Consider the following 22,136-nt stretch of genomic DNA (forward strand, 5'->3'; position numbering starts at 1 on the left):
ACAGTGCAAGTTCTGTTTCCTTGGTTGCAAAACTGCAAAATGTTTCAATAAAGAAATTAATTAAAAAAAAGAAAAAAAAAAAATCAGCATGGCTGAGACATGTCTTTAAAGGTGATAGGTGTTTGCTTAGGGACATTTCTTTTCATTTCCTTATCATTAAGTATATATTTGCTTTGGGTCTTACCGTGAATTATTTCATAGAAAAAAATTAATGGTTAATAATTGCAGCTTGAAACCTGAAGCACTAGCAATGAACTACAGCATTTACTTTAACTCTAAATATGAAAGACTTGGCAAATACTTACTCTTGATACTTCGGGACAGACTGATGTTCTCCTGTGGGCACTGTGTAGCACCGAATGTCACACGCTTCCCTGGTGTTCGAGCCAGTTCGGAAGCTGAAATACAAAGATTCATAAGAACATAACATAAGAACATAAGCAATGCCTCTGCTGGGTCAGACCAGAGGTCCATCGTGCCCAGCAGTCCGCACACGCGGTGGCCCAACAGGTCCAGGACCTGTGCAGTAATCCTCTATCTATAGAGGATATTCCTGGATTTAGTTTCAATATCTATTTTTCTCTGTTCACCATCAAGCACTGGTGGGTCTAAATAACAGTGATATGTGCATAGAAGTAGGTTTTCAGACCAACGTGCTAAAAAACTTGAAAATATTACAAATGTGTAGAACATTTTTTTTTTTAAATCATTAAACCTGAAGAATACAGATAAGTAGTGCTATCTACCTTCAGATCAGTAGTTTTTTCCTTTGAGCTTTCAGTTCAATTGGAAGCAGCCTTTACTGTGCAATTACACTATGGGGGCAATTCTACAACTGGGTGCCCTGAGGATACTTAATGGGAGTCCAGATTACATTATACTATACCAGAGTAACCCGGTATTAAGAACATAAGAATTGCTGCTGCTGGGTCAGACCAGTGGTCCATCGTTCCCAGCAGTCTGCTCACGCGGTGGCTCCCGGGTCAAAGACTAGTGCTCTAAAATGAATCCAGCCTCATCTGTGTACGTCCCAGTTTAGCAGGAACTTGTCCAGCTTAGTCTTGAAAACCTGGAGGGTGTTTTCCCCTACTACAGACTCCGGAAGAGTATTGAAGCTCTCCACCACTCTCTGGGTGAAGAAGAACTTCCTTATGTTTGTACGGAATCTATCCCCTTTCAACTTTAGAGAGTGCCCTCTCGTTCTCCCTACCTTGGAGAGTGTGAGGAGTCTGTCTTTATCTACTAAGTCTATTCCCTTCAGTATTTTGAATGTTTCAATCATGTCTTCTCTCTGTCTCCTCTTTTCAAGGGAGAAGAGGCCCAGTTTCTCTAATCTCTCAATGTACGGCAACTCCTCCAGCCCCTTAACCATTTTTGTTGCTCTTCTCTGGACCCTTTCGAGTAGTACCGTGTCTTTCTTCATGTACGGCGAGCAGTACTGGACGCAGTACTCCAGGTGAGGGCGCACCATGGCCCGGTACAGCAGCATGATAACCTTCTCCGATCTGTTCGTGATCCCCTTCTTTATCATTCCTAGCATTCTGTTCACCCTTTTTGCCGCCACAGCGCATTGTGCAGACGGCTTTATCGACTTGTCAATCAGAACTCCCAAGTCTCTTTCCTGGGAAGTCTCTCCAAGTACCGCCCCAGACATCCTGTATTCGTGCATAAGATTTTGTTACCGACATACATCACTTTGCACTTATCCACACTTAACCTCATTTGCCATGTCACTGCCCATTTCTTGAGCTTGATTATGTCACTTTGTAGATCTTCGCAATCCCCCTGTGTCTTCACTACTCTGAATAACTTTGTATCGTCCACAAACTTAATCACCTCAGTCGTCATACCGTTGTCCAAATCGTTTATAAAGATGTTGAAAGAGGTCACGTGATGTGCTGAGCCGGGCAGGACGCGTTTTGCTCGAGCTCCGGGGCCCTGGGTCCCCCTGCACCTCTTTCTTATAGGATTCAATCCTTTTTGGATGTGATTTCACCTCTTTACAGTGCATGGACCGTTCTCCACAATCGGGCAGCCCTACCATGAGCGGAAAATCTAGCCGCGTTGCCAAGGACCGGGAGGTGCGAGCCTCGCGTGCTGATATCAAGATGGCGGCGGTGGCTGAGACGGGCTCTGCGCTCCCACTTTCTGCAGCTCATATAGAGGCGTTATCGGCTTCTGTGGTGTGGGCGTTGGACGCCCGATTCGACCAGCTTTCTTCCCAATTAGCTTCGCTCGAGTCAGCTATTACAGACACCACCAGACGCACCGGGGAGCTGGAGCACCGAGTTGCCCGAGTGGAGGACTCCCACGATGCCTCGGCAGCAGAGCTCTCTTCCTTAAAAAGTTTACTTCGACGCCAGGAAGACAAGATTGAAGATTTAGAAAACCGATCTAGACGCGATAATTTGCGTCTCATTGGGCTGCCTGAGACGGTCTCTGATGCTAGCTTACTCCCTACTTTAGAGTCCTGGCTCCAGACTGAATTACCGCTCCCTGCTGGGATGGGGCCCATTCGATTGGAACGTGCACACCGCCTGGGTCGGCGGACCGATGACCATACCCGGGCGCGGGTTACTATCTGTAAAGTCCTGAATTCTGCACATAAGGCTGAATTGATGCGCCACTACAGAAAAAAGAGGAACACACTTGCCTTTGACGGGACGCCGGTCTGCTTGTTCCAGGACTACTCCCCTGCGCTGCAGGACCGGCGTCGCCGGTTTTCCAGGGTCTGCTCGGCTCTTTATGAAAGGAAGCTCCGATTCCAACTTTCCTATCCCGCCACTCTGAGGATTTGGACGACCGCCGGCTGGAGGAGCTATGCAACCGCAGAGGAAGCCCAGGCCTACTTGGATGCCCTGCCCGGTGAATCTGGTCCATCATCGGCCCCTTGAGGTTTTGCTTTCTTTGGGGCTTACTTCCTGGATGGGACATTGGTTGTAAACGTGCCGGTGGTTTTCCTGTGGTTTTGTGCGGATCGTTTCCTGGCGGGGACCCTCGTGGGAGTTTGCCGGTGGTTTGGCCTCTGCTCTCTTGTTCCATTCTTCCCTCCATGGAGGTTCCGAGTGGGGCCTGTGACTCTATGACTATAGCCACCTTGGATGCTGCCTTGACATTTTGGATCCATTGGGCCTGTTTGAGGACTTTGTCTACCTTCTTTGCGTGGTCTTCCTCCAGTGGCATCCCTTGAGGGGGTTTGTGACGAGCTCGGGGGACTTGTGGTGGGTGGTTTGGTTGGCACTGAACTTTGGACATTCTACTTATCCGCTTGGCATTTTGCGGATTGTTTGATGTTGCACCCTGTTTGTGTGCCTTCTCCTTACTAATTTTTTCTGTGGCTGTGGGATGCTGGTGTGATGTCTGCGTTGCCTCCTTTACACTATTCCCAGAACTTGGGTGTCTTTGCAGTCATGCTTGGGTGACCTGACCCTTAGAGGCTCCTGCCACTTGTTTCGGATGTTTGTGACTTGAATGAGGGGGTATGTTTGTGGATGGGGGTTTGCCTGGGGTACTTCCGTTTGTGTGAGCTTAGTATTTTGGTGCGTTGGTTTTGAGTCCTCCTTCTGGGGATTGTGTGGTTTGATGGATATTTGAAGTGTGTGTGTTTGATGGGGGGGGGTGTGGGACTCGGAGTTTTCTTCAGCTATCCTGTGGGGTTTCTGCTTGCATGTATAGGGGGTGATTGTTTTGTGCTACTTGGTGGGGTGGGGGGGACCAGGGCCCTGTTAACATCTTTGTGACTCCCCTCTCACTCCACGTCGGATGACTGGGGTGGGTGTGTGTGCAGGGCTTGTTGGGGATTTGGGGGGGCTTGGGAAAGGGGGGTGGGTTGGGGTGGATGGGTTGAGAGTTGGTGGGGTGGGTTTCAGGGGGTGGGGGGTCCTCCTTCGGTATGTTTCTTTAATGAGTTTGATATGTTTCTTTGCTGGTTTCTATTGTTCACTCAGATTCTTTGGCGATTCCTACTGCTCTGGGGGAGGCTGGGCCCCTGGGGTTGATTTCACCTGCTTTTCCTTTTCTGGCTCTACTTCCCTCCTGCTTTTCTGCCATGAGTACCCCTTTTAGAATTACCTCTTGGAATGTTGGGGGGATCACGTCGCCTGTCAAGAGATCCAAAATACTTGTTGCTCTACAACGATACCGGTCTGACATTGCTTGTCTACAGGAAACTAGATTGACTGATGCAGAACATCTTAAGTTACGTCGATCCTGGGTGGGGGAGGTGTTTTTTGCTTCCTCTTCGGGTCGCCATGGGGGCATAGCAGTGCTGGTCCGTAAGTCTTCGCCAATAGGTGTTCAGGTTCTTGATAAGTCGTCTGACGGTCGCTTCTTGCTTCTTCGCCTTACTTTGGGAGGTCGTTCTTATCTTTTCTTAGTGGTATATGGCCCTAATTCTGGAAAATCAGCCTTTTTACAGCGATTGCTTCAGCTTCGTTCTCGCTTTCCTGATGACCCGCTGCTTCTTTTGGGAGATTTTAATTTGGTGATGCATCCTGATCAGGATAAATCTAGCTCTTCTGCCTCTTCTTTGGGTTCCAGAGGTCATCTCCTTTCTGATTTCTGTGACTCCCTTTCGATTGTAGACCCGTGGCGTCTTCTACACCCTGAGGTTCGTGACTATACCCATCTCTCTCGTGCCCATGGTACTTGGTCCCGTCTCGATTATATTTTCTTGTCCTCTTCTCTGTTTCCTTCTGTTCACTCGGCGGAGCTTGGCCCTTTATCTATCTCGGATCATGCCCCGATTTGGGTTGATGTTGTCTTGGATCCTACGTACCTCCGCACAAAGTCCTGGCGGTTCCCCTTTTACCTTGCTAAGGATGAGGAATTTCGTGCTTTTTTGCAGACTCAATGGGACGATTATTCGACAAATAATGCTCCCCACATGGATGATCCTATCTTGTTTTGGGAGGCTGGGAAGACGGTGATTCGGGGACATATCATTTCATTTCTATGTGCTCGTCATAAGCGTATTAACCAGGGGATCGTTACTCTGGAACGGGCTTTACGTCTGGCAAAGCGGTCCTTTTCTCTTCATCCTTCTCCGGAGACTCGAGACTGCTATTTATCTACTCAGGTGGCCCTGAACTCCCTTCTCCATTCTCGTTCCCAAAAATGTAAAGCCTTTTATCATCATCGTTTCCTTCGTTACGGTAACAAACCCGGCCGTCTTATGGCTCGTTTGGTTAACGCCGATTTTATCTATGCGTACCCAGGGCGGAGGTGTGGTGTCTCGGACTTCTGAGATCTCTGGGGTCTTATTTGATTTCTTTAGTCGGTTATATGAAGCTCCGGAAGACGCTTCTTTGGATATGATATCGGACTATCTTCACTCTTCTGGGTTGCCTCGTTTGTCAGCGGATGCGATTGCCTCTCTTAATAGTCCGTTTAGGGCGGTTGAATTGGAGTCTGCTATTAAATCGCTCCGCTCTGATCGGGCTCCGGGCCCGGATGGGTTCTCGGGTGATTTCTATCGGCTCCTTTCTCCGACACTTTATGGACCTTTATTGGCATATTTTAATGCAGCTGTGGCCCGTGGTTCTTTTCCACGTTTTGCAAATGAGGCCCTTATTACCTTACTCTTGAAGCCTGGTAAGACTGCTGATTTGCCGGAATCATATCGTCCCATTTCATTGATCAATGTAGATCTAAAACTTTTTGCTCGTATGTTGGCTGATCGTCTTGCTCCTCATTTACCTCAGCTTATCCACGAGGATCAAGTAGGTTTTGTTCGGGGCCGACAGTCTGTACATAATGTCCGCAAGGTACTTCTTGCTCTTGCCCAGTGTCAATCTTTCCGGATTCCGACCTTGTTTGTTAGTTTAGATGCTTCTAAGGCGTTTGATAGCATTCACTGGTCCTTCTTATTTCGTACCTTGGAGTATGTGGGGCTCGGGGGGTTCTTTCTAGATGCTGTGCATTCCCTATATTCTAATCCCTTAGCATCATTGCTTGTTAATGGGACTTGTACTGACTCTTTCCCCATTCTTCGTGGAACCCGACAGGGATGCCCTCTCTCCCCTCTTTTGTTTCTTCTTTCTTTGGAACCGTTGCTATGCACTCTTCGGGGGTTCGCGGAGGTTCGAGGTCTCTCGGTCGGTGACTTCGAACTCAAGACTCTGGCGTATGCGGATGATATGTTTCTAATTCTTACCCGACCTGAAGATTCTCTCCCGGCGGCTCTGGATCTCATCTCTGAATTTGGGTTTTATTCAGGGCTGTCTCTTAACTTCGATAAATCTTTGGCCTTACCTTTTCCACCAGATTTACGTACTTCGTGGCGGGGTGTTTTCCCTCTTCGTTGGGCAGATTCTTCTTTGCGGTACTTGGGGGTTACTATTCCGCTTGATTTATCTAGTTTGTACCGGCTGAATGTAACCCCGTTGTTTCAAACGTTACAAAATAGGTTGCACCTTTGGGAGTCCCTTCCTTTCTCACTTTTGGGTCGAGTACACCTGTACAACATGCTTTTGGTCCCCTGTTGGCTTTATGTTTTTCAGGTCCTTCCCCTTTATTTGACGTTTCGTGACGAGCGCCGATTGGAGCGTCTGGTCCAGAAATTTCTTTGGGCAGGGAAGAGGCCTCGCTTGCCTTATAAGCGGGCGGCGACTCCCTGGTATAGGGGTGGCTTGGGGTTATTGAATCTCCGGTATTTGACAGTTGGTTGTGGAATGAGGCATATTAATGATCTCTTTAGGGGTACTTCGGCATTTACTACCTCAGCTCTGGAACTTTCCTGCTTTTCTTCCACTCATTTCAGTGCCTATCTTCATTCTGTTCCTTCTTCAGAACCTGAGTCTCTTTCTATGAAAGTTTTACATCTACCCTTACGGAAGGTTTGGCGTTGGGTCTGTAAATTTCACACTCTTTCTCATTCTGTATCTCCCTTCCTTCCTATTCGTTTCAATGGTTCTTTCTTACCTGGGATTGATGGGCCGAGCTTTGCTCGGTGGGAAACAAAGGGCATTCATTATCTATTTCACTTGGTTAATGATGAAGGCGTCACTAAATCTTTTGCTCAGTTGCGAGCTGAATTCGATCTCCCTGCTGCTGACTATTTTGCTTACATGCAAATCCATCATTACATTTCTTCTTTACCTTCTAGCTCCTTGAAGGCCGCTTGTCATGAGACTTTGTCCACAGCCTTTACCCTTGGTTCTCAACAACCGGTCCCGCTCACGTTTCATCACCGCCACTTGAAGGATGAATGCCCTTTGTTTGACCATTCAAAGCTACGAGATGCTTGGTCTGATGATCTTGCTGTTGATTTGCCTTCTGATATCCTCCTTCAGGCTGTCCGGCGACTGCCTGCTTTTCGTAAATACACTACCTTTTGGGAGCAACATTTTAAATTGATTTTTCGTTTATATATTTCTCCTAAAAGGGCTTATTTGGCTCACTTCCGTCCCCATGCAGCCTGTCTTCGTTGTCAGGCTCCGGAAGCCAGCTTAGGCCACATGTTCTGGACTTGTCCTCAGATACACCTTTTTTGGACTGCTATATTTGCTTTTGTGGAGTCTATTTGGCATGTTACTGTTCGCAGTTCCCCTTTGCTTTTATTTGGGACTGTTCCTCACTACTTTCCACGTTCCAAGGGAGTTGCAGCTTTCCTTAAGTGGTCTATCCTGATTGCCTTGAAATGCATCCTGCTGAAATGGCTTGAAGCTGAGGCTCCGGACTATTCCCTTTGGAGGAGCCGCATGATCTCTCTTTTGATGTGGGAGCGAAGGGATGTGACTGACTTGGCTTCTCGACAGGGTCGTCTTTTCCAGACCACTTGGGAACCTTTCTGGAATACTTTGACCCCTCTGGCTCGTAGCCGGATACTTAATTGATGCTTTGTTTGTACTTCCCTTTTGTGCCTTTTTGCATAGTTTGTTATTCAAATTCTCTGTTAATTTGTGTTTCGAAGGAGGACCCAGGGGTGGGTTTGGTGGGGAGGGGGGTTTGGGGGGTTTGGGGGGGTGGTTCTTTTGGGGACTTTTCAAAACTTTTGAGCTGTTTTTGTATTTTGTGTTACTATGTTGTGCTTTTGATTGCTCAATAAAATATATTTGACCATAAAGATGTTGAAAAGCACAGGTCCAAGCACCGAGCCCTGTGGCACCCCACTGGTGACACTCTTCCAGTCTGAGTATTGTCCATTTACCCCCACTCTCTGTTTCCTTTGCTCCAGCCAGATTTTAATCCACATGAGTATTTCACCCTCGATTCCATGGCTTGCAATTTCCCAAAGTAGTCGTTCATGCAGAACCTTGTCTAACGCCTTCTGAAAATCCAGATATACAATGTCGACCGGGTCGCCCTTGTCTATCCGACTGTTTACTCCCTCAAAAACTGCAGCAAGTTCATCAGGCAAGATCTGCCTTTACTGAAACCGTGCTGGCTGGTCCTCATTAAACTGTGTTCGTCAAGGTGATCAATGATGCGGTCTTTTATCAGCGCCTCTACCATCTTTCCCAGTACCGAGGTCAGACTCACCGGTCTGTAGTTTCCCGGATCTCCCCTCATACCTTTTTTGAAGATCGGAGTAACATTCACCACCTTCCAGTCTTAAGGGATTTTTCCCGATTTGATCGACAGATTGGCTATTAGTTGAAGCAGTTTAGTTATAGTCCCTTTCAGTTCCTTGACCCTCGGATGGATGCCATCTGGTCCCGGGGATTTATCGCTCTTAAGCCTAACATTTATATACTCACTTATACTAGCCATAAATCTACCATATTTGCAGATGTGTAAATGCTGCAAAGATGCACATAACACTACACGCATAGGTAGGAGCCCTAGCCATGTATGTATATACCACCCCCCCCTTGCATTTATGCACTATGTAAGTTAGGTGCTATGTGCTCTTGGGTTAAGTGCACATTATCCAGTTGGCTTGCGCTAATGTGAACATGCCTATTCCTTGCCCAAGCCACACCTCCATCCAAAAAATTTTTAGAAAAGAAAGAAAGAACAAACATGTGATTAGCAAGTACTACGAGACAAACTAGCACACTAGAAGGCTTTAATGTGTTTTGCAGTAGGTTGTTTTTCCCCACATGCTAGCACTTAACACAGTTTAGTAAAGGGATTCCTTTGTTATTATGGTTACAATATACATGAGATTGGATAACTAGTATATTCAAGTCATATATGCTAATTAAATAATTGTGGCTATCCAGAAATGCAAACCAGTTAGGTATACTTCCAGGACTACATTGAGTATTACTTTCCAGTCCTAAAATAAACCAGCAGAGAGCTTACCTAGTTGTGCCATCTTGTTAGATCGTTTAATAGTCTGAAAAGTATAAACCTCACTACCGCTTGCACTGGATCCACTTTTCAGGGGATCTGTTAAAAGAAATTTAAAGAGATCAGTAACTAGAGATGTTAGTGACAACACAGATCTTGCACTACATAAAGTTAAAAAAATAAAAATAAAAATCAATAAAAGAATAATTTTAATCTTAGTATTATACACTTTATTTTTATCTTTTTATACAACTTGCTTAGCAGTTGATAGGAATAAATTGTAATCATTACCATTTGCTCTTCCGTTAAAGGCATATGACTTGCTGTTTTGCCTTTATTGCAACCTCTTTATTTTATTCAATTTATAGTATTTTATATATCCCCCCTTCTAATATAATAAAGTCAGAGCAGTTTACATAAATTTCCCCCTTTGCCCGGATATGCCCGGTTCCTAATGAATCAATATCTTTCTTTCCAGCCCCATCATCTCGCCATACACTGAAACTCTGGAGCTCTGCCTACCTCTCGGACAGGGCTGGCTCAAGGAACGGACACTGGTCAAGGTGCCAAGCACAAAGGTGCTGAAAGCCTGTTTCACCTGTTCTCACCTCAAGCAGCCAAAGCCTGCTCCTCCAGCTAGCGGCAGCATGTCCCACATTTTCAGCAATTTCTCCCCATCCCCAGATTCGTCACCCCCGTTTATCCCAGGACAAGCAGGCAGCATATTCTTGACTGATGGGTGACGGCACCGACGGAGCCCCGGTACGGACACTTTTAGAGTGATTGCACTCTAAGAACTTGGAAAGTTCTAGAGGCCGCACCGCGCGTGCGCGAGTGCCTTCCCGCCCGACACAGGCACGCGGTCCCCAGTTTCTTAGTTTCCGCGGAGCTAAGAAGACGTGTGTTCAACGGCTGTTGAACAATTTTTGTATTTTTGCCTTCCACGCTCGCGTAAACCCTTTGGGAAATATCTTTTCCCTCATTTTTTCCTTTATTTCTTTTATTTAAAAAAAAAAATAAAATTTTTTTTCCTTTTCTTTCGGTTTCGCCCCGGCGGGGCCTATTGCCACTATCGAAGCCTCGGGCTTCGATTTGGCTGAAGCCGTTTTCCCATTCATGCCCCCTCAACCCGGGTTTAAAAAGTGCCAGCGGTGCGCTCGGCCAATTTCACTGACAGACCCACATAACTGGTGTCTGCAGTGTCTTGGTCCGGATCATCGAGCGTCAACTTGTACCCGCTGCACATCGTTAAAGAAAAGGACTCTGAAAAACCGCCAGATCCAACAGCGGTTGCTTTTCGGTGCCGAGATGTCCGACTCCGCTACACCGGCACCGACATCGGTTCCATCGCAGTCGGCACCTTCTTCGTCGACACCGCGCGACACCGCGCCGGCGTCGCACCCTCCAGGTAAGCCGGCTAAGAAGCCTTCCCCACTGGAGCGTCCTCCGGTCTCCACTGCAGTGAGCCCAATCCTGCCGACCGTGAAACGCCAGCGGAAGCGCTCCGCTCCGATTGAAGTTAGCCCTTCGACATCGGGTTCTTCTTCGGAGTGTAGAGCGGCACCTAAGGTACCGCAGAAGAAAAAAGCGGTACCGGTGCCTTCCTTAGATGAGCGCATTGCCGCCGTCTTGCAGGTTCAGCTCCGAGAACAACTTCAAAAGCTAATCCCTGCTATTTTAACCCCGATCCTTCCAGAACCGGTCCGGTCTGAGCCACCAGTACCGATAGTGGAGCAACCTTCAATTCTTGTATCCACTCCCTCGGTGCCGGTGCACTCGGCCTCATCGACATCGATGCCACTTCTTGCACCGGAGCCGAGACATCAGTCGGTACAGACTTTGGCACCGGTGCAACAAGTGACATCTCCCGGTACCGTGTCGATGAGATCGGGTAAGTCGGTACGCAAATCCCGACATTTGGAACCTTCGATTCCAGAGTCCCGGGATCGTACATCTCATGTAAGAGACCCTGATCTGTGGGGAGACTCTGAAGAACCATTCCTTTCAGAAGGTGAATGTTCTTCTCACGAAGAGGATTCTGCGTTGCCTGATCCTTCTTCAGGACAGGAGTCCACATCTTTTACATCTTTTTTGAAAAATATGTGTGACTCCATGTCTATTCCTTTGGAGGCTGAGTCTAAAAAATCTAAAGCTTTTTTGGATGCACTTGATTTTGACCAGCCTTCTAAGGAATTCTTGAAGCTCCCTCTGCACGATATTTTAAGGGAGACATTTTACAAGAATTTGGAGACTCCTCTTACAATTCCTGGAGCTCCCCGTAAGCTTGATTCCTTGTACAAGGTGATTCCTATCCCTGGATTCGATAAACCCCAGCTTCCTCACGAATCCTTGTTAGTGGAATCTACCCTAAAAAAATCTTCAGGAGCTAGTGTGTATGCTTCTGTACCTCCTGGCAGAGAGGGTAAGGCAATGGACAAATTTGGTAAGAGGCTTTACCAAAATGCAATGTTGGCCAATAGATCTGGCAACTACGCATTCCATTTTTCTTTTTATCTCAAACACCTCCTTACCACCATGGCCTCTTTTGAAAAGTACCTTCCCCAACGAAAACAGCAGGCTTTTCATCAATGCTCTTCTTCGCTATTTCAGCTGCGAAAATTTATGGTTAGATCTATCTATGATACCTTTGAGCTAACCTCAAGAGCTACAGCTATGTCTGTAGCTATGCGTAGGCTTGCCTGGCTTCGGGTATCTGAACTTGATGTTAACCATCAGGATCGGTTAGCCAATGCACCTTGCCTGGGGGATGAGCTTTTTGGGGATTCCATGGACTCGACTACTCAAAAGCTCTCAGCCCATGAGACACGTTGGGATACTCTGCTCAAAAATAAAAAGAAGCCTCCTACTACAAGGCCTTTCAGACAGCAGTCGGCTTATCAGTGCCGCTTTGCAGCTAGACCATTGCAGACACCTTCCCAACCACCTAGACGTCAACGCCAACCACAACGTCAACCTCCCAGGTCTCAACAACAACAACAGCCTGTGAAGCCACCTCCACAACCTAAGTCACAACCCTTTTGACTTAGTTCTCCAAAGCATAGCCAGCGTTCAAATTTCCACCCACCTTCCTCAACCCATAGGTGGTCGTTTATCTCTTTTCCTCAGCCGATGGAAAATCATCACATCGGACCAATGGGTCCTCAACATCATCCATCACGGCTACTCTCTCAACTTTCAAACTCTGCCGGCTCTAAGTCCACCAAAAGAGTCTGCTTTGAACTCCCCTCAATCTGTCCTTCTAGTTCAAGAAGTTCAATCTCTCCTTCGCTTAAATGCAATAGAGGAAGTTCCCCCAGATCAACAGGGACAGGGGTTCTACTCCCGTTATTTTCTAGTCCCCAAAAAAACAGGAGATCTAAGACCCATTCTAGATCTTCGAGATCTCAACAAATGTTTGGTAAAAGAAAAATTCAAAATGCTTTCTTTAGCCACTCTGTACCCTCTTCTCAATCAAAACGACTGGCTATGCTCCCTCGATCTCAAAGAAGCTTACACTCACATTCCGGTCAATCTGACCTCCAGGAAATATCTTCGTTTCATGATCAATCATCATCATTACCAATACAAAGTACTACCCTTCGGTCTTGCCTCCTCTCCAAGGGTGTTCACCAAATGTCTCATTGTGGTTGCAGCTTTTCTTCGCTCTCACCATCTCCAGGTCTTTCCTTACCTAGACGACTGGTTGATCAAAGCTGCCTCAGCTCAGTCAGTTCTTCTGGCCACGAATCAAACCATCCTCTTTCTTCAAATCCTGGGATTCGAGATCAATCTTCCAAAATCTCACCTCATCCCCACTCAAAGACTTCAGTTCATTGGAGCAATACTGGACACAATCCTCATGAGATCATTCCTTCCACCCAATCGTCTTCAAACCCTCCAATTTCTCTGTCAGCAGGTACTGTCTCAAAGTTCCATATCTGCCAAACAAATGATGATTCTTTTGGGTCACATGGCCTCCACAGTTCACGTCACTCCCCTTGCGCGTCTTCACCTGCGCACGCCCCAATGGACCTTAGCCAACCAGTGGTCCCAGGCGACAGATCCTTGCTCACGACACATATCTGTGACATCATCTCTTCGTCGATCTCTGCAATGGTGGTTGATATCCTCAAATCTATCCAGAGGTCTTCTATTTCATCTGCCTCAGCACCAGCTTGTCATCACCACCGATGCATCCCCTTATGCTTGGGGAGCACATTTGGACGAATTTCAAACTCAAGGGTTTTGGACACCTCAGGAAATGAAACATCACATCAATTTCCTGGAACTCAGAGCAATGTTTTATGCCCTCAAAGCATTTCAGCATCTTCTCTTTCCTCAGGTACTTCTACTTTGCACAGACAATCAGGTTGCGAAGTATTACATCAACAAACAGGGTGGGACAGGCTCTCGCCTATTATGCCAGGAAGCCCAGAGAATCTGGACTTGGGCCACAGATCGCCACTTGTTCCTGAAAGCGATCTACATCCAGGGGGAGCAGAACTCATTAGCGGACAAACTCAGCAGAGTTTTACAACCACACGAATGGACTCTCGATCCATCGACCTTGCAGTCCATCTTCGATCAGTGGGGCACTCCTCAAGTGGACCTCTTTGCAGCTCCTCACAATCACCAACTGCCCAGCTTCTGCTCCAGACTCTACACTCCTCACTGTCTGGCAGCGGATTCATTCCTCCTAGATTGGTCCAATCTGTTCCTGTATGCTTTCCCTCCACTTCCACTCATGTTACGCACATTGTTCAAGCTCAAGAGGGACAGAGCCACCATGATTCTAATCGCTCCAAGATGGCCCAGGCAGCATTGGTTCTCCCTTCTACTTCAACTCAGTTCCAGGGATCCTTTTCTGCTTCCAATATTTCCTTCTCTGCTTACACAGCAACAGGAGACCCTTCTACATCCCAACCTCCAGTCGCTACACCTGACAGCTTGGTATCTCTCGGGCTGACTTCACATGATTCTCTACTGTCTCAGCCCGTCCGTTCTGTCCTGAATGCCTCCAGGAAACCGACCACTCTTCAGTGTTACCATCAGAAGTGGACAAGATTTTCTTCTTGGTGTCTTCTGCATCATCATAATCCCACATCTCTTTCAGTAGAATCATTCTTGGATTACTTACTTTTTCTGTCTGACTCTGGTCTCAAATCTACCTCCGTCAGAGTTCATCTCAGTGCTATTGCGGCTTTTCATGAGCCAGTCCATGGAAAACTCCTTTCAGCTCATCCCCTGGTCACCAGATTCATGCGAGGTCTCTTTAATTTAAAACCTCCTATTAAAGCTCCTCCTGTAGTCTGGGATCTTAATGTGGTTCTATCCGCTTTAATGAAGCCTCCATTTGAACCTTTGGCGAATGCCTCTTTCAAGTTCCTCACTTGGAAGGTACTTTTCCTTATTGCTCTCACCTCTGCCAGGAGGGTCAGTGAGCTCCATGCACTAGTTTCTGACCCACCTTTCACAGTCTTTCATCATGACAAGGTGGTTCTGCGTACACATCCAAAGTTTCTTCCTAAGGTTGTTTCTGAATTCCATCTCAATCAATCCATTGTTCTGCCTGTCTTCTTTCCTAGGCCTCACTCTCATTCTGGTGAGCAGGCTCTACATACTTTGGACTGTAAACGGGCTTTAGCTTACTACTTAGACCGTACCAAGCCCCACAGATCATCTCCTCAACTCTTTCTGTCCTTTGATCCGAATAAATTAGGACATCCTGTTTCTAAACGTACGTTGTCCAATTGGCTTGCAGCGTGCATTTCATTCTGTTATGCTCAGACCGGACTGACTCTGGAAGTTTCTGTCACGGCACATAGGGTCCGAGCTATGGCAGCATCTGTAGCATTCCTCCGTTCCACTCCTATTGAGGAAATCTGCAAAGCTGCCACTTGGTCCTCAGTTCATACTTTTACATCTCATTATTGTCTGGACGCTTTCTCCAGACGGGATGGACACTTCGGCCAATCTGTTTTGCAAAATTTGTTTTCCTAATGGCCAACCTTCCCACCATCCCTCTTTTTGTTAGCTTGGAGGTCACCCATCAGTCAAGAATATGCTGCCTGCTTGTCCTGGGATAAAGCACAGTTACTTACCGTAACAGGTGTTATCCAGGGACAGCAGGCAGATATTCTTGCGTCCCACCCACCTCCCCGGGTTGGCTTCTTAGCTGGCTTATCATAACTGGGGACCGCGCACCTGTGTCGGGCGGGAAGGCACTCGCGCACGCGCGGTGCGGCCTCTAGAACTTTCCAAGTTCTTAGAGTGCAATCACTCTAAAAGTGTCCGTACCGGGGCTCCGTCGGTGCCGTCACCCATCAGTCAAGAATATCTGCCTGCTGTCCCTGGATAACACCTGTTATGGTAAGTAACTGTGCTTTCTAGCCACTCTTCCCCAGCTACCTTTAAAGATGGTTTTCCCTTTCCGAGCACTTGCAGCAATTCACCTAAAGCTACCTGTACCAGGCCACACCCCAAACCCTTTTGGCATAACTTCCTATTTCCACAGAGGCAAAGGAATATGTCAGGGCTGGTGCAAGTAACACTAGATGAAGCACTGCTGGTGCTCGGGAAGGGAGAAATGCCTTTTAAGGTAGAGCGGGGGTGAGGGGCAATGAACCAACACTTGGCTCAGGACACCACAGTCCCTTGAGATGGCCCTCTACTTGGGTCATCGGTGTGGAAAGGAGGAAACTTCTGAGAATGCTAGGTTCTGGATTTCAACTTGCTACCTTGAAACAAAACCTAAGTTTGGCTTCCAGAAACTCTAGGATTACCATATTTGGGAAGCCAAAAAAAAAAAAAATACACATGATCCCACTTCCAGCCCCACCTACACCCTGCCCCCAGTCACACCTGCCTCTACTAGTCCCCTCTCCCCACCTTTCACCCATTTCCTTAGTCACCCCTTCCTGTCACATGAGGAATTCATATCCAACCTGCTAAGGGTAAAAAAGCAGGCGCTTTGGGACCCTCTCAGGGTGAAAGAGAAAGGGACACCCCCAATACCTGAAACACATCTATTTTTTATCTTAGGTATAATAGCAGAGGTCCTGAGATGGACACTGGTAATGTCTGAGGCAGAAATCAGGCAAATCAAAACAAACCCACACAGGGAGGGTAGTATGGATTCCTGTGTATTCTAACAGAACCCAAATGACTAAAATAAGAACCTAATCTGTCAATTTGTTGTGGATACACAGGAGTCCATACTATTAGCTGACATACCAAAGCAGTGCCATATGTCTAGGGAAGGACAGATGAGCCTGCCCACAGTACCGAGGATCTAAGGGTGGCATCCTTCTGAGCCAACACATCTACTCTGTAGAACTTCGTAAAAGTATGAAGAGTAGCCCAAGTAGCAGCTCTGCAGATTTCATCAAGCGAAACAGCTCAGGAGGTTGCTATACCTCTGGTGGATTGCACCGCCAGTGAAAAGAGGCAGCGGAAATGTAGGAAGAGGAAATTGCCATATAGATCCATCTAGCAATGGTTGTCTTGGAGGCTGGCCTGCCCTGTCTTGAGTAACTGGTCAGTACAAAAAATTATCAGAAAGCCTGGAATCATTAGTCCTCTCCAGGTAGATAAGAAAGGTCCTGCGCATATACAGCTTGCACAGAAGCTTATTTTTTTTGGCCGAACCTGTAGGGTGAAAGGCAAGCATTCAAAGCTCCTGATTAACATGAAAGGCAGAAACCACCTTCAGAAGAAAGGAAGGAATCGTGCACAGAGCAAAACACACGTTCCAAGTTCACTTGCAAAAGGAATAACGGGGGGGGGGAGGGGTTTTTTTTCAAGTTCTTAAAGGAATATCCTTCTGTAGTTCACAGGAGATGGGAATCAACAGCTCAAGTATGGACTCTTGAGTATCCGTAACAGAATGACATTTCTAAACCCCTCTATCACCAGGTTTCTAACCACATTTAACATCAACTGACTATATTTTAATCTCTTCTTTACAACTTGGCGAGAGAACTGATTAAATAACTTCAGTGAACCACATCTTAGTCCTAAAAACTAGATTATTTCTTAATACCTTGGATATCAGTTCCTAAAACATCCACATAGTCCTTTTCTTTCAGGATTTCCTGAGCTTCATCTTCTGAAACTTGCTCTCCCTTCTTCACAAACATTTTCACATTAAGAGCACAATGAGCAGAGTCCTTCTGAACCTTAACTCCTGCAATCAAAAACATTTGAAAGAGATTAACATTTTATTTCCATATAGCACTTTATATAGTTCAAATAAGCACAGATTCAATTTGTTTATCATGTGCTAAAAAGTGCTCAGATGGATCCTCTAACCACAAAGATTCAAAACAAATACAGTGGAACGCTGATTATCCAAACTCCAATTATCTAGCTTGGTTTACATCATACTTTAAGGATCGCACATCCACTGTTATTTTCAATGAATCTTCATCTTTACCCTCACATATTACACATGGGGTTCCTCAGGGATCTATTCTTTCACCTTTGCTTTTTAATATTTTTTTGGCTCCACTATTGACACTATGCCAATCTATTGGATTTCATGTTTTTGCCTATGCCGATGATATACAATTATTGCACCCATTAGTTAATAACAACATAAATGAAATTTCGGCTATTAATGAGAAACTAGATCAAGTGCATCATTGGCTGGACAAAAACAGACTAGCTCTTAATATTAAAAAAACTAATGTCATGCTTTTTCCCTGGAAGGACAGTTTTTCTCTTGTTACTCCTATTTCAATTTCAAACGTTCCTCTTCAATTAGTTAACAATATTAAAATTTTAGGAGTATTCTTTGATAATAAACTCAACTTTCATGATCATATCAGTAGCATTGTGAAAACTACCTTTTACAGATTGCGGAAAATTCGTTCTATTTCTAAATTTCTCTGTCCTAAAGCACTAAATATACTTATTCATTCTCTGGTGATATCTAAAATCGATTATTGTAATTCCCTATTTAAAGGAATTGCTTTACAAGAAATAAAACGACTACAAATTATTCAGAATGCATCAATTAAATTAATAACTAAATCCAAAAAGTTTGATCATGTAACACCACTCCTTAAAAAGGCTCACTGGCTTCCTGTTATGCATAGAATTACTTATAAATTATGTACAATTACTTTTAAAACTTTATATAATAAGACCCCAGCATTTTTATTTAGATTACTTATCCCTTACTCTGCAAAGAGAACCTTGAGATCTAGCGAACAAAATCTTTTATCTATTCCCTCCCTAAAAATTATCAACACAAGGAGACAATTTATCTTCTCTTGTACGGCACCGCAGACATGGAACGCCCTCCCTATGTTTTTACGGGAGGAGAAAGAGTTTGTAAAATTTAAAAACGAGTTAAAAACTTTCCTTTTTAGAGATGCATTTGCAAGTTAATCTTTTATCTTATTGTTTTGTTTATTTTATTCCCCTCAAATGTCTTATTACCCTTTTGTATTTTCCATTGATGTCTCCTCTTTACTTTACAAATTGTATTTCATCCCACCTTACCTTGTGTTTAACAATGTTAATTTTTAGCACAATAAGTTTATTTATTAATTGTATGGACTGTTTTGTTACCCAACCTATGTAACTTTTTAAATGTACACCGCTTAGAAACTTCGTTTAAGGCGGTCAATCAAGCCATCTAATAAACTTGAAACTTCGGGGGCCAGCATCCCCCTCCCCCCGAACCAGAAGACTTTTCCCCACCAATGAATGGACAGTAATTTTTTTTCTTTGGTTTTAATAATTGTTAATAAAAAAATACCTTCAGCACAACCCTCCCCCTCACCCCCGGACAAGAAAAGGCAGCATTGTTCCTCCCTCCCTGAACAGGCACCACTAACCCCCTCCCAGACCCAGAGAAAAGGCTCCAAGTCTACCTTGTTTCCCTGGTGGTCTAGCGGCAGTGCTGGGGCAGGAGCAATCCTACTCGCTCCTGCCCATGCTTTGTCAGTCAGTGACGAAAATAGCTGCCGAGACTTCCAGGTCTGGATTTACCCAGACGTGAAACAGATACAAGAGACTAGTAAAGCATTTTTAGCTTTGAGACAGGAAATTCTATCATTAGGAGCTACATTTTTCTTGGCTTATCCATATAAACGTTGTATAAAACAATTGGGTACAACTTATGTTTACTATCAGCCAGAGCATTTGAGGACCTTTACTAATTTGAAGTAGACAGTTTAGGAATGTATCTTCCACCAGTACCTTCTTGTTTATCAACGATGTGATCTAGAACATCTTCATCTCCCACAAACTGAATCTGTAGAGCGCCTGCTTCCAGCATTTTCTGTTGATTCATTCTTAACTGTGGTGAAACAAAACCACAAAGTTGTTAATTGTCATTTAAATGTCTCAAGAAACTCTGGATTTTCAATGACGATTGATTTTAGACAAATTGTATGTGATAACTTTATACATTTATGCTTAGTATTCACAAGCTATACTACTTTTATCCTGCCAGTGAAGAGAAAGCACAATGTTCTGCATAAAGAAACAAAAATTATATCTCACTAAAAAGAAAAATTAAATTATGAAGTTTTTTAATTGAGTCTTTTCATCTCCTTTTACATTCCTTGCTTAGTTACACCACCATTATTTTTGATCAGCGTGAATACACACATTTTTTAAAAATTCTCTTATACATGCATATTCATTAGTTTACTTCAACAAAAGGATTTTTAAAAATCTATCTTGTCCAAACAAAAATGTTCAGAGCATAATGACATAAAGAAAGATTATGTTCTTACCTCAGTAATCTTTATTCTAGATGTGTCTAATGGTCCTGAAACAATAGGGTTCTCTATCTCAACTCGCAAGTTGCTTGCGGAAAACTGTCAATCATGTTTTCAACTGCACCTCCTTACTAGGGAGCTGCTTCTGCCCCCTTAGTTCATATAAATGCAAACAAGTAGCACTGTAATAAAAGACATAACTGGAAGGAGGAAAACGGAAAAATCCCAGACACTACAATTCTGCTCTGCTTTGTAACATACATTATAACATTCAAACTTGTGCAGCTACCACTAATCATGTAAAGCAGAGACTTAAATCAGACTTTATGGTCTTGAAGATTTTCCTATGCATTGTCTTTTTTTAAAAATTATTATTATTCCCTCAACAACTCTGAGAAACAGAATTCTTCAAATCCAGGCTGATCCTAAGGCAGAAGGCAGGTGAAGCCCATTCACAAGGCGGAGCTTCAGGACCACTTGACATTAGTGCTGCCCGATTCAGGAAAAAAAAATCGATTTGATTCGATTCAGCCTATTGAATCGATTCGATTTTCCTGCCCAAATGGATGTTTTTTTCAAATATCCTGGTGGGTTTATTTTATAGCTTCTTCACCCACTTTGCCCTCTCCTACCCACACTGGCGCTGTGGTGTAAACAAAATAAACAAACAAAAAAGACTTTTCCTCTCTCTCTTACATCCTAGCTCACATTCGTGGTCTAAAACCACAAAATAGAAAATAAAATTATTTTTTCTACCTTTTGTTGTCTGATCATTATTCAGATCTTATCGGTCCCGGATCCGGTTGTCTTCTGATAACTTGCTTCTTTCTCCGTGCTAACCATCCATCTTCTATCTCTGTCCTCCCCTTCCGTTTCCCTTCCCTCCCCCAGAGGTCTGGTATCTTTCCTTTATTTCATCTCCATCTACAGATCCACCTTTTCTGAATTATCCTTTCATCCTTCATCTCTCTCTCCTTCCCCACCACCCCAGGGTCCACCATGTCTCCCTTTCTCTTCCCAACTACCCTCCTATCCAGTATCTCTTTCTCCCCCCTCCACACCATTCCTTGTGTCCAACTTCTCTCCCTTTCTGTTTCTTCCCTCCCTAAATCCCATTGTCCACCATCTCTCTCCCTCTCCTGTTTTTAGATCCTTATTTCTTTTATCTTCCCCCAATATCCTCTCTCCATGATCTCTCCCAAGTCCATCTCCCCCCTCCACCAAGTTCATTTCTCCCATCTATCTTCTCCCCATCTCTCCTCCAGTCCACCAACTCCCCATCTCCCTCCATCTACCTTTTTAAAATTTTTATGGCACTCCTAAGCCCCCACCACCACCACACCCCCGCACCTTTCCCAAAGAGAGTCCGGAAGAGGTCTGCGATCCACTCCTGCCACTACTCCTTGTGTCTTCTCTCCACTGCGGCCCGCCCTCAGTGGAAACTTCCTGTTTCCGCCTGGGCAGCCGAATGGAGAGAAGACGCCCAGAATAGCGGCAGGGTAGTGAATTGCATTCACTACAACCGCTTTTGCCTGGCCAGGGAGGAGAGGGGAGAGCCTTGCTGCCGGGAAGGAGAGAGCCTTGCTGCCACCGATCTGCACCAAAGATCCGTTCAGGATTTCCCTCTGCCACCGGAGTCCTTGCTTCGATGTAACTTCCAGTTTTGCAAAACCGGAAGTTACATCAGAAGCAAGGACTGCTACGCGGGTTTGTGTTTTCACCCAGGCAAAGATCCCAACAAGTGAGAACCTCTGGGCACTGAGCCTCCAAACGAATACTAAGAAAAAAAAAATGCCCAAAAATAATAAAATCACAGAGCAGATCAGAAGCACGTTTGAGTAACTTGCTTGCAGAAAATAAACTGAGGGGACAGGAGCAGCTCCCTGGGAAGGAGGTGGAGTTGAAAACATGACTGACAGTTTTCTGCAAGCAACTTGCAAGTTGAGATAAAGAACCCTATCATTTCAGGACCACTAGACACTAGAATTAATAATACAATGGAACCTTGGTTTACAAGCATAATTCGTTCCAGAAGCATGCTCGTAAACCAAATTGCTCGTATATTAAAGCGAGTTTCCCCATAGAAAGTAAGGGAAACCCGCTTCATTTGTTCCCCCCCAACCCCCCCCCCGAGGCCAGCAACACTGCTCTATTTCCCCCCCC

General features: G+C 45.2%; 1 protein-coding gene across 4 annotated transcripts in view; it reads right to left on the reverse strand.

The window, feature by feature from the left end:
* Positions 1-22,136, reverse strand: part of ORC2 (origin recognition complex subunit 2) — a 157,923-nt gene that overhangs the window by 111,640 nt on the left and 24,147 nt on the right. For all 4 annotated transcript variants that reach the window (XM_033945473.1, XM_033945474.1, XM_033945472.1 and 1 more), the window contains exons 2-5: positions 19,447-19,546; positions 17,279-17,422; positions 9,250-9,336; positions 306-398 (exon numbers count right to left, since the gene is read on the reverse strand). In XM_033945473.1, the coding sequence (XP_033801364.1) occupies positions 306-398; positions 9,250-9,336; positions 17,279-17,422; positions 19,447-19,540 (418 nt within the window). In that variant the 5' untranslated portion in view covers positions 19,541-19,546. The remainder of the gene's footprint in view (positions 1-305; positions 399-9,249; positions 9,337-17,278; positions 17,423-19,446; positions 19,547-22,136) is intronic.

The sequence above is a fragment of the Geotrypetes seraphini genome, chromosome 5 (assembly GCF_902459505.1).
Source record: "Geotrypetes seraphini chromosome 5, aGeoSer1.1, whole genome shotgun sequence".
Taxonomy (NCBI): domain Eukaryota; kingdom Metazoa; phylum Chordata; class Amphibia; order Gymnophiona; family Dermophiidae; genus Geotrypetes; species Geotrypetes seraphini.